Raw genomic sequence first — 13,645 nt, forward strand, 5'->3', positions numbered from 1 at the left:
CTGATAGTCTGCTCTCCTGAGCTACATGTCTCACACTGGTTGCGCCCCCTTTCATTTAAAATGAGCACTGGAGGCAGATTCTCAGGGAGATCTATGTCCCGCCCATAGATCTTAAAAGCTCATTTTCATATTAAGAAAAATGTAGATTTCTCTGGAATAAGACCTCAAATCGCAGATATCAAGGTGTCATTTTATTCAGCTTCCCATGACCTAAATGCTCATACACATACAGGCGTAGGAGGGCTGCTCTTTCTGACAGATTGTCTTTGAATTATTATATTCATCTTCCTAAATGGATATTATTGGATACTGCTAGTAAATATAGACCATTTTTCCGTCTTTTGTGGATTATAAGATACACCGGACTATAAGATGCACCCCAAATTTTGGGGTGGATAATAGGAAAAAACATTTTTTTAAATAAAATAGTGGTGCATCTTATCCGTTTTAACGGTAGCTTACCTGGGGGTGGCAGCAGTGGAGCTGGGTCGCTGCATCAGGAGGCTGGCGGCAGCAGGAGTGGGGCGATGCCTGTGCGCTCATTAGATGTTGGCGCCTGTGAGTGGAGTCCCTTTTCCCATTCTGTTCCCTGCGGTGGGCTTGGCAGAGCGAGTTCTCTTGAATATAGGAGAGCCTGGCCAGATGGATGTCAGCCGAATCAACTGACAGATAAGTGTACGGAGGGGCTTTAGGTTTCATTCCAATGTACTAATGACTAATGTAAGGTTAGGTTACAATGGGGCAAAGTAAATGAGATTTCCTGTATTTTCTTTACTGGAGTTGTATTAATTCACATTTTATGGTACTTAATGTGTTGTGTTGTTTTTTGTTTTGCTTTTTCCAATTTTAGGGACTGGAGCAAAAATTGCAAAGTATGCAAGTTTACCAAGGATGGAAAGCTTTTTGCATGGAGCAATGGAGAAGTGTAAGTCCTCTTACTGTTCTAGGTGTTAGCACTTGTCATGAGGCTTAATTATTAATATATTAAATCTCAATGCTTTAAAATGACCCTTGTGTTTTCAGAACAAATATAGTAAGCACGGCTGACAGCAAGTTGCTGCACACCTTTGATCTCCCCAAAGTGGTTGGCCTTGAATTCTCTCCAAAGAACACAATCCTGGCAACCTGGCAGACGTACATCTGTAAGTAACGCTCCCCTCTAGGCCAGGCTCAGACGAACCTATGCAAAAATCGGACTTTTTTTTTTTTTTTCTGGATGAAAACACAGACATTTTTTCTTGCACTTGTCTTATGGGGTTTCTTAGTTATTTGTATGCAATTTTTTTTTTCATCTGTATGATAATTTATAGTTGTTATAGTAAAAGGCAAAAAAGAAAAACTTCTTTTCTATGTTAGTAATTGCAATGTATCTGTAAAAAATGGATGCCAAATTATGGTACCTAGTATCAATTTTTTAACGTACCCATTGAGTTTGAGTCTGATCAGAAACAAAATGTATGAGAATAATGCAGATATTTTATACGACGACCGTCGGTCCGTGTAGAAAAACACTTATGTGAACAGATGTCAGAACCTGCTGATCGTACAGAGGAATGCTGTCACAGCTGTCTTCTCGTAGAATAGCTGTCATATATGACTTTTGTAGGAAATTCCTTCTCCTGTACAACCACTGATTGGTGGACATTATATTAGTACTTCTACTTTCTTTTAAAAAGAGGATCTGCAGCATCTGCAGAGTTCACTATACCAAACATTGAAATTCAGTTTCTGAAGACCTTGATAGTACAACTTGTATGAATATTATGGAGTATGTCTGAGAGGACCGGTACCTCTGTTATTGAGATTAGCGATGCATACAGAGGTTGGAATCCACCAGCCTACATTTACTGCATATTAAGTGAATTGTTATAGGATTTCCCTATTTGGTGCAACTTTAATTATTCTATTGGCTTTTAAAAGTAAAGAACCTGTTTAGCAGGTTGGATTGATGAGCATTTTGAGAAACCAGTATAACGGAACAGGATATTTTCTCTGTTTATTTTACAAGTGCAAATAAGAATTTGATTAAGATAGGATTTCCTGATCTTGCAGAACAGGATCTAGTCTTCTTATTGGCACTTAATAAACAATCATGCGCTTAGAGCCTAAGGAGAATTTTTTTCCCTTTTGTATTACTTTGGCACTTTGTAACTTGTGAACAGCTACTCATTTACACTAAGTGCTAAGACGCAAGAAGTATTGTCATATCGTGGAGTGTGCGGTCACTTCTAGATCGATCAAAGTAACAAACGGGAAAGAGGCTAAGTGACTGGAGCGGTGAAGACGTCACTGATCAGAACCTTATCACACATCTTGGAGATCACTTCAACAAATCCCAGGACTTTGCTTCATAATATATGCACAATATAGCGTTTGTGGTAACCCATTAGTAAATATATAAACAGCGAAGGGGTTAAAATACATTTTATTATAATTCTCTAAAACATGAAGGAAGCACCCAAAGTGCAATGTACTAACAAACCATAATATGTGTAAAAAACACATAGGTGTGTACCATATGGAGGAGTATAATGCTGTACAGCAATGAAGAATACTCAACCAACAAAAGAGTGCCCCGGTCAAACAGGAGCACTCACACGGGAAGAGTAACCCAGTCCTTGAGTATATCTGTTATTCCAATGAGGAGTATATGAAGGACAATAATTATGGAATCACTCAACATGAATGAGCCGACCAGGTGTCATAAGAAACACTCTTGATGGTCTTCCCATAGAGACTATGTCAAAATAAATTTTTATACACAGTAAATCAAGGGAGGCACGTACAGAACTATACCAAAAGGAGCGTTCTAGAGTAATGTACACGGCAAGCAGTCATATCCATAATAGAAGAGTCAGCAAGTGATCCTGACATTGCTGATCTTTACAAATAATATCATGACCGCTAAAGAATGTAATCATGGATAATATATACTGAAAGACAGATTGTACCATGATCTATACGCATATAAGAAATATGGAACGATCTCACCGTTTCCATGGACATAGTGTCTCTCACACTCCATTCTCCTAAATTGGTGGCAGTATTCCGACAGGCAGGCTCCTGGATCCCGACGCGTTTCCCATTATTATTCACCAGGAGAGTATACAGCCATGCGTCCTAAGTCTCTCCCTCCTCTGAAAATTATAGGGGGCTCGTATGGTCACTAAGTGTGACCGTTGTGTCTTTATACACATGCCGCACGCTGAATACCGGCGTGCGGAGCACTTCCGGTTCCGGGTGTGACGCACATCTGGTGCACAGTTCACCCTAGGCCGGATTCATGTCCGAATCCGATCGTTGGAACGCAGCTGGAGTGCAAGGTAATCGTGCATGCATGGATCTCGGTGCGCTATGCCACCGTCCTAAAAAGCACAGAACGGGGCCAGAAACAAAAAACATGACCCTATAGTGCGCCAGTAGAGATCCTCCAGAGAAAACTGACAAGCTTATAGCATTTCTTGTATAGGCAGATCCATAAATATATGGGGAGGGGACAGTACATGTAATATAAATAGTCCCAAACTATCATGAATAAACCACAGAGCATGTACATATTAAAGTCACTGTGTAAAAGAAAAAAGCATATATGGATCAAAGGAAGGTCAAGACGGATGGGCTAGAAATTGAGAAGGATAACATGTTATACAGTATATGCAAAAAAAGAGAAGGGGTTCAGAGCTCACACGTCCGTGACACAGGGCATGATCCACGTGACATAAGGGAGAAAAAACAAAGTGGGGAATGAGGGATATGGATATATATCTGTCCCTGAGCTAAATCTCACTAATGCTGACCTCTACCTATCAGTGGAGGTTGGCACCCTAAGGGGGCTACGCAAGTGGCACCCCCACTCCTCGACTGCTGCCCCTAAATGAATAGACCCTCCACTGACCCCAAGTTCTAAAGAAAAGAAGTGAAAGATAGCTGCTCATTAAGTCCAGTAAGTTGTACGATTTTTAGCCAGAATATTCATTTACATTCTTTCTGGAGGATTTTCTGGTCCCAGTTTCCCCCTTTAACAGGGGGTTTGATCTTATCAATGCCAATAAACTCCATACACCTGACATCACCACCATGAAATGTATTGACATGATTAGATATGGGGGTATCACGTTTGTTTGTGATGTCCCCAATGTGCTCCCTCACTCTGTCTAAGCTTTCTCCTCGTCTTCCCCACATACTCAATCCCACATCGGCAAGTGGCTTTGTACACCACTCCTTTCGTGCGGCAGTTGATGAAATCGCGTATGGTGTATTTTTTCTGAGTGACATTACTGCTAAAAGAATTTCCTTGCGTCACTGAATCACAGGCAGCACAGTTGCCACACCTATAGCAATCCTGGACCTGCTCTCTAAACCAAGATGGATCGGCCTCCTGTTTATGTGAACCAGCCTGTCCCTTAGGGATCTGCCTTTCTGAAAAGTGATCTGTGGAGAATGGCCACTGTATCTCTGACGTGTGCATCTACAAGGTGAACAGGCCAATGACGTTGAAGAATTTTTCTCACCTCATGAGTCCCATTCAAGTAGGTTGTAATGAAGCGTGAGATTACTGTTCTGGGGGTAAGGATTTGCTTACGGTCCCTCAAAAGTGCCTCCTTATAAGCCTCCAACAGTATCTTCTTAGGATAACCCCTACCAAGGAAATGTTCACATAGGTCATCCCCCTGTTCCTTAAAGACAGCGATGTTGGAACAATTCTGCGTATCCTTAAATACTGTCCTTTGGGAATGCCCTTCTTAAGTGGGCCAGGATGGCCACTTTACCACCTGAGGAGGGAATTGGTGGCAGTTGGTTTCCTATAATTGCTTGTACTCAACTCCCCATTCTCATTTTTTTGGATGCAGATGTCTAGAAAGGACAACTTCACGGGATTCACCTCATATGTGAAGCTTAGGCCAATATCATTCACTTTCAAACTCTCCACAAATTCACCAAGAGTGTTTCAGATCCTTTCCAGACGACAAAGATGTCGTCGATATATCTTAGCCAGATTACGATCCTTTCACTCAGAGGGGCAGGTGGTTCACCATAGTTTCCTTCCACCAGCCCAGGAGCAAATTATAGTATGAGGAAGCACAAGGGCTCCCCATCGCAGTGCCCCCGAACTGGTGGAAGTACTTATAAAAAAGAGAAAAAATTTTGGTGAGGCAAAATTCGAGGGAGTGCAAGACAAAGGTGCTGTCTTTCAAATTGACAACCCCTAGTATGTAAGTAGCAGTCAACAGCCATGAGGCCAAAATTGTGTGGAATAGAGGTGTATAATGACTCCACATCAATGCTCGCAAGGATCATGTCAGAATCCAAGCGAACATTGTCCAATTTGCTTAACGGATCTGTTGTATCACGGACATGTGCACTCAGGGGAGGAGTCCTGAGGAGATAATTTGCATATTCCCACTGCATTTTGGGGTAAGTGAAAAGTCTCCGCGAGCTCAAAGAACACTGGATTTTGGCTGTTGGAGCTGAAAAGAGGACATCGGTAAATGAAGCATTTTGAAGCTTTTTTTTAAGCTTTTTTCACTGTTTTCAGAACATTAACAATAAGAACATGGAAGAGTCCAGGAGCCATTTGGTGAGCTGCATATCCTGCTACATGTTCACAGACTTGCCAGTGGAAAAGCCAAACTTCACATGCCAGAAATGCAAGCTTGTGTCCCTGTTGGAGGAAAAGTTGCGAAATCTAGAAGAGAGGTTAACTACCTTGAAAATCATTAAGGAAGGTGAAGAGTTCTTAGACAGAGCAGAATTATCTCTTCATGATTCAGAAAGAGAAGAAATTCGAACTGCACCTGACGAAACAGAGGAATGGAAGCATGTGACCCACAGAAGCAGGAGGATCGAGAGGCAGTCAGCACCCATACTGCTCAGGAACCAGTACCAGGCTCTCACGCAGGAGAACCATGAAGAAATACAGCAAAATAAGACTTTGCCAGCAATGAATAACCTTGTAAGCCCTCAGAATCCTCCTGGATGGAGAAAGAAGAATGTTGTGAAGAAAAAACGGAGAGTGGTGGTTATGGGGGATTCCCTGTTAAGAGGAACAGAGGCCGCTATCTGCAGACCAGACATAACCTCAAGAGAAATGTGCTGTCTTCCAGGAGCAAAAATTAAAGATGTGTCTGACAGGATATCAAGACTCTTCAGACCTACAGATCACTACCCATTCCTGCTAATACATGTGGGGACAAATGACACCGCAAGAAAGGACCTGGAAACCATCTGCAGTGACTTTGAAGACTTAGGCAAGAAAGTGAAAGAATTGGGAGCGCAGGTGGTCTTCTCATCCATCCTCCCAGTGGATGGCCATGGAACAATGAGGTGGAATAAGATTCTACAGGTGAACAACTGGCTACGTCGATGGTGCCGTCAACAAGGATTTGGATTTCTGGATCACGGAATGAATTACCTATACGATGGACTACTTGCTAGAGATGGGGTGCACCTTACGAAGACTGGAAAACATGTATTTGGAAGTCGCCTTGCTACACTCATCAGGAAAGCTTTAAACTAGAACAATGTGGGAAGGGAAGCAAAAGGCCAGAAAAAGCCATACAGCTGACAAATACTATTGAGATCTCTGCTACTGGAAGTGGAAAGGAAGAACAAAGACAAAACAATTTAAATAATAAAAATATGGGAGGAAGAGAAACCAATCACAAACTAAAATGTTTTTATACAAATGCACAAAGCATGGGCAACAAACAAGGAGAATTGGAACTACTAATGCAGCAAAAGGAATATGATGTCATTGGAATCACTGAAACTTGGTGGGACGATACACATGATTGGAATAAAAGGCTAAAAGGATACAACTTATTTGCAAGAAACAGACTTGATAAACGAGGAGGAGGTGTTGCATTGTATGTTAGAAAAGCGTATATCTGCACAGAGATTGAAGCTTCAGAGACTGGGAGTTCTGTGGAAACTGTTTGGGTAAGAATACAAGGAGAGAACAACGGAAAGGACACCATTGTAGGCATTTACTACAGGCCACCTGGGCAAGCTGAAGATATGGATGAACTCTTTATGTATCAAATGACCAAGTTCTCCAAAAAATATGACGTAGTGGTCATGGGAGATTTCAACTATCCAGACATTAGTTGGGAATCTCTCTCAAGTAAAACTAACAGGTCAAGCAAATTCTTATCCTCTCTTGCTGACAACTTTATCTTCCAAAAGGTAGGGGAGAAAACAAGGGGATCTGCTACTTTGGATCTAATCCTTATAAACAGGGAGGAAATGGTTGAGGAGGTAAAGGTGGCTGGGACCCTAGGAGGCAGCGATCATGCTATTATAGAATTTTGGATAACTAGAGGAGGAAGACATGTGAAGACTCAAACTTCAAGGTTAGATTTTAGAAAGGCAGATTTTAAGAGACTCAGAAAGAGAATAGGAGGGATCCAATGGCTGGATGTCCTTAAGGACAAAAATGTCCAGGAAGGATGGGAAATTTTTAAAAATGAGATTCTCAAAGCACAATCATTAACAATCCCGAAAAGTAGGAAGAATGGGAAGCATTTAAGGAAACCAGGATGGATGAACACAGAACTTAAACACATGCTAAAAAGAAAGAAAGAAATGTTTATTAAATGGAAAGAGGGAGGCATATCTAAAGAAGATTATAATGCAGTCTGCAGATCCTGTAGGGCACGTATCAGGTTAGCTAAAGCTGACAATGAATTAAGGCTTGCAAGAGATGTCAAAAGCAATAAAAAAGGATTTTGGGGGTATGTCAAAAGTAAAAGAAAAGTCAAAGATGCTATAGGATTTTTACAGGATGAAAATGGAGAAATGGTAAGAGAGGATGTTGAGAAGGCCGAACTTTTTAATTCCTATTTTGCATCTGTTTTCTCTCAGAAAGAAAATGTAACATCAACTGATCTTCACTGTCCTTTTAAAGGAATAGAGGAATCCAAGTTATCTGTAAACCGAAAGATTGTGAGGGAATATTTAGCTAACATAAATGAGTTCAAGTCTCCAGGTCCAGATGAATTACACCCCAGAGTACTGAAGGAGATCGTAGAAGAAATTTTAGAACCACTCTCCATAATCTTTGAAAATTCTTGGAGAACAGGAGAAGTCTCAGAAGACTGGAGAAGAGCAAATGTTGTTCCTATCTTCAAAAAGGGGAAGAAGGTGGACCCAGGGAACTATAGGCCGGTGAGTCTGACTTCTATACCAGGAAAGATCTTTGAACAAATTATTAAACAACATGTATGTAAGTACATGGATAAGAATGAAGTGATTAACCAGAGTCAGCATGGGTTTGTAACTAACAAGTCATGTCAGACTAACTTAATTTCCTTCTATGACAGAATCACTGACTGGGTGGATCAGGGAAATGCTGTAGATATAGTATATCTTGACTTCAGCAAAGCATTTGACAAAGTATCTCACACCATCCTTATTGAAAAAATGACCAAGTATGCAATGGACCAGGCAACTGTTAGGTGGATTCATAACTGGCTTAGTGATCGGACTCAAAGGGTGGTTGTAAATGGCTTCACATCCAGCTGGATGAATGTCTCAAGTGGGGTACCACAGGGCTCCGTCCTGGGACCTGTATTGTTCAACATCTTTATCAATGATTTAGATGAAGGAATTGAGGGTAAGCTGATTAAATTTGCTGATGACACAAAGCTAGGAGGGATAGCTAATACTAGAGAAGAGAGAGAGAGGATTCAAAAAGACCTAAATAAACTGGAGCAGTGGGCAGCAACTAACAGAATGGTTTTTAACAGGGAAAAATGCAAAGTACTACATCTGGGCAATAAAAATGAAAAAAGCATATACAGAATGGGAGGAATAGAGCTAAGCAACAGTACATGTGAAAAAGACTTAGGTATACTAATAGATCATAGACTGAACATGAGTCAACAGTGTGATGCAGCAGCAAAAAAGGCAAATACAATTCTGGGATGTATTAACAGAAGCATACAGTCTAGATCACGTGAAGTCATTATCGGTCTTTACTCCTCTTTGGTCAGACCTCATCTGGAATACTGTGTACAGTTTTGGGCACCACATTTTAAAAAAGACATAGACAAACTGGAGCAAGTTCAGAGAAGAGCGACCAGAATGGTGACTGGTCTGCAAACCATGTCCTATGAGGAACGGTTGCAGGATTTGGGAATGTTTAGCTTGCAAAAAAGAAGACTGAGAGGAGACTTAATAGCTGTCTACAAATATGTCAAGGGCTGTCACATTGTAGAAGGATCATCTTTATTCTCATTTGCACAAGGAAAGACTAGAAGCAATGGGATGAAACTAAATGGGAGGAGACACAGATTAGATATTAGAAAAAACTTTTTGACAGTTAGGATGATCAATGAGTGGAACAGGCTGCCACGAGAGGTGGTGAGTTCCCCTTCAATGGACGTCTTCAAACAGAGGCTGGACAGACATCTGTCTGAGATGATTTAGTGAATCCGGCTTTGAGCAGGGGGTTGGACCAGATGACCCAGGAGGTCCCTTCCAACTCTACCATTCTATGATTCTATGAGAGACACCACAAAAGGTTTAAGTACCTGATCAAGGTACATACCGAAATTTTGTGTTAAACTGTTTGCACTGGTCACACGAAATATTGTTTCTATTTACATTTCTCTTTTGATTATTCACTTTGCATTTTCTAATTGCTGGTGTGTTTTTATCTTACTTTGCAGCAGGTTACCCATACTTGTCTACAACGTTTGCACAGTACTGTAGGTCTTCAGAAACATAGTAACTGTACCTAATAAATGAAACATCTAGCACTTTAGCGGCCCATGTGTTTTTTGTTGTGCTCCTTGATACTTAAAGGTGTAATCTCACTTTAAACAGCTTTGGCATTCTAACAGGCTGTGCCATAAATGTCTGATAGGTCGGGGCTCACATGTATGTACAGAACTGGGGGACATGGCCAACCTGGTAAGGTGGCCGTTTTCCATTCATTTTTCTCTGTATCTGGTGGACACTTTACCAGATGGGACAGGAGTCAGGACCCTTATTCTGCAGCTAAGTACGTGTCCCAGAGATGGGACATGCCATAAATGTCTGCGGTGGGGAAAATCCCTCTAAGGAAAGCTTGATATCTCCATCCATATGTTGTAAAACATTTATTTGATTTAATAACAACACTTTAACCATCCTTTGTTTCATCACAGCTGGAAAAGATGGCGCAGCAGGAGTCCCTAACCTCCAGTTATATGACTTGAAAACAGGGACGTGTGTTAAGTCCTTCATCCAAAAGAAGATGGAGAATTGGTAAATATCTGAAAAGAAAGCTGCCATAATCTGTCATAGTTAGAGAAGTCGAAGAGTAAGTGAGCTACAGGATTTCACTAATATACAGTGTGTGTGTGTGTGTGTGTGTGTGTGTGTGTGTGTATATATATATATATATATATATATATATATATATATATATATATAATCATAGCAACTGTTTTATAGCTGAAGATATGACTTTGGCTTTATATCCTCTAGGTCTCCTCGCTGGTCTGTAGATGAGAAGATTTGTGCCAGGAATGTGAACAATGAAGTTCACTTTTTTGAAAACAACAACTTTGGTATGATAACGGCCATTGCATTACTTAGCTGATTTCAGCTGTCTGGCCCAGATTAAGTAGCCTTTATTCTTTTCCAAAGATTCCCTTATTTATTTATTTTACTCACTTGTATAGCGCCATTAATTCCACAGCACTTTACAGACATTATGGGCACTGTCCCCATTGGGGCTCACAATCTAGATCCACTATCAGTATGTCTTTAGAGTGTGGGAGGAAACCGGAGAACCTGGAGGAAACCCACACAAACACAGGGAGAGCATACAAACTCCTTGCAGATGTTGTCCTCGGTGGGATTTGAACCCAGGACCCCAGCGCTGCAGTGCTAACCACTGAGCCACCATGCTGCCCACATCCTATAAGTATCTACAATCTGTTTTTATTTCAGCGGGCACCCTATTCCAGTTACTTTTAGGGTCATTTGCATTTTGAATAGAGCGGAGATGTTCATGCTCAGCCTCCTGTCTATACCTATGAGACTGCCGGAGAAAGCAGAGTACAGCAATCAGCTTTTTCCAACAATCCCATAGACAATGAATAGAGCAGAGGTCGGGTATGGCGCAAATCTGCATTCTTGGGAAAAGTTGTTATTTTGGGAGTAACCCTTTAACTTTTATAGAAAAAAAACATGGTGTCCTGTCATAATTTCATTGTTTCTATGTTTTGCTATTTTTTGTCAGATACCATTGCAAATAAATTGCACTTACAGAAAGTCAGTGATTTTGAGTTGTCACCTGGAGAGCATCCCTGCAAGGTATACTTTATCATGCTCTGTAAATATACATCTGATTTCTACAACTCTAGACTAACCTAGGCTAGACTATATATATATATATATATATATATATATATATATATATATATATATATATATATATATATATATATATATATATATATATATATATATATATATATATATATATATATATATATATATATGTGAAAATGTGCTATAGTTGAACGCTTTTTGTTTTTGGCCTCAAGATTTCTTCAATTGAATTTTGTTAAGTTTGTATTGAAAAACACAAATCCCAGTTACAGCTCTGTATGACGTTACCAACTTCTTCTCAGTGTCTTTTAAGCTCAACCTGCCGCAAGAGCAATGAAGGAAATTATTCCTTTGGCAAAATGCAAAAAAACATTTCAAACATTGAAATAATCAAATGAAGAGAGATAAAAGCTATTGTATGGACTTATTTTGGGAAATGTCAATGTTATTTTCTATTGACTTATTGTGTCTTTTCTTGAAAGTTTTCCATTTTTATTAAAAGTAATTGATGGTGCAGAAAACCTTTTTTTCCCCCTACAAACAGTGGAATACTCACCTTGAATCACCCCCAAGACAGAACCATGGCAGGATGCTACGGAGGTCTGTGCCATCCAGATGCAAGAACTGCTGAAGCCTGTGATTGGGCTGCAATGGTCATGTGACTAAAAGAGCGCTTCATCAGAGAAATAACTGATCGCTGCAGAGAATCCTAGGTTTCACTTGTCCTGTTGATATCTGAACTTCGGACACCTCTGGAGCATCTGGTTCTAGATTCATGGGGGTGATGGAAGGTGATTATGGTTATGTTTGTTTTAAATATTCATTCCTATTGAAAACTTTTTTTTTTTTTTAGCTTCAGACAACCCCTTTAAGGTAATTTGGTGTGGATCGGTTGACTTATAATAATGTTTCTCTTTTCTAGGTAGTAGTATATGTTCCTGGAAGTAAAGGTGCCCCATCATTTGTGAGGGTGTACCAGTACCCCAATTTCACTGGCCCCCAGTCTGCCATTGCTAATAAAAGTTTCTTCAAAGCTGATCGAGTGATGATGCTGTGGAACTCAAAAGGTAATGATCAGGTCATGTAGGTTATACTGCCCTGATACTCCTCAGTATCTGGCATCCGTGATCACAGACCTTACACTAATGGATCCTAATGTAGACAACAATGCACTTTGCTAAAACTGTGGTTTATATTTTGTCAATTGCCTTTTTATCTGTATTGTCCTGGGCTTTTTCATCTTCTATTTTTTTAATCTGTTTTGCTGTATATAGAAATTGTCATATCTCTTAAAGGGAATCTTCCAGCAGGTTTTTGCTATGTAATTTGAAAACCGCATAATGTAGGGGCAGAGACCCTGATTCCAGTGATGTGTCCCTTACTAGACTGTGTGGTGTTCAGTGTTTTATCAGCAGGAGATTATCACTACAGGACTAGGTGTCTCATGCCTCCTAGTCAACTGCTCTGTATAACCCTGCCCTCAATACTACAGTGTACACAGAAAGCTGCCAGTCAATAGTGTGGGTGAGGGTAAAAGTGGGCATAGCATTCTGAGCACTGCTAGATCTGCAGCAGAAAAAAAAATATTTTATCAAAAGACATGCAGACCGGCAAGTGAAACATCACTAGAATCAGGGTCTCAGCTCCTACATCGTGCTGCTCTCAGATTACATACCAAAACCAGATGACAGCTTTATTTTTTTTAGTAAAGGTAATCTATGTGTGAAACCATCCATGAATAGTATACAAGAACCTTAGATAATTCTGCAGGACATGAGCAGCATATTGTGAAGATGTGCCATTGCTGTAATCCGTTTTCATTTCTCCTGACAACAATGAAGATAGAGAGTAAAAGAGAACTGCGCTTCTTTTCTGCCAGGTGATTTCAGGCTCCAATGCTTTCACACCTCCTGTCCTTAATGTGGTTATTTCCTGTTATGTAACAGCCACTGCGGTACTAGTGACTGCCAGCACTGACGTGGACAAAACTGGAGCCTCGTACTATGGGGAGCAGACGCTGCATTACATTGCAGTGAATGGAGAAAGTGCAGTTGTACAACTACGTAAGTCTAAAACCTCATATTAAATTCTACAAAATACTGAAACAAACCCCTCAAGGTTCAGACATAGCAGTTTGTTTCTTACATGGCAGCCAATTTGCTTTCATTTTAACCATAACCTCAAAAAAACAAAGGCTATCATTGGATAGCTGGATATGGGAACCTTGTATTTTTTTACTTACATATATTAATCTAATGTTATATGACAGTCAAATAGGAGTAACATAATCTACAGAACTCCTTATGTCACCCATATTTCT

At 40.3% G+C, this 13,645-nt stretch overlaps 1 protein-coding gene across 1 annotated transcript in view; it reads left to right on the top strand.

Moving 5' to 3' along the window:
- EIF2A (eukaryotic translation initiation factor 2A) overlaps nucleotides 1-13,645 on the top strand; it is a 39,030-nt gene that overhangs the window by 13,761 nt on the left and 11,624 nt on the right. Inside the window, exons 3-9 of the mRNA XM_073674710.1 lie at nucleotides 851-925; nucleotides 1,024-1,142; nucleotides 10,152-10,251; nucleotides 10,474-10,556; nucleotides 11,234-11,307; nucleotides 12,248-12,392; nucleotides 13,272-13,388. Coding sequence (XP_073530811.1) covers nucleotides 851-925; nucleotides 1,024-1,142; nucleotides 10,152-10,251; nucleotides 10,474-10,556; nucleotides 11,234-11,307; nucleotides 12,248-12,392; nucleotides 13,272-13,388 — 713 coding nt within the window. The remainder of the gene's footprint in view (nucleotides 1-850; nucleotides 926-1,023; nucleotides 1,143-10,151; nucleotides 10,252-10,473; nucleotides 10,557-11,233; nucleotides 11,308-12,247; nucleotides 12,393-13,271; nucleotides 13,389-13,645) is intronic.

Source organism: Phyllobates terribilis, unplaced genomic scaffold (assembly GCF_046119375.1).
Source record: "Phyllobates terribilis strain yellow unplaced genomic scaffold, ASM4611937v1 Scaffold_3__8_contigs__length_932513732, whole genome shotgun sequence".
Lineage (NCBI taxonomy): Eukaryota > Metazoa > Chordata > Amphibia > Anura > Dendrobatidae > Phyllobates > Phyllobates terribilis.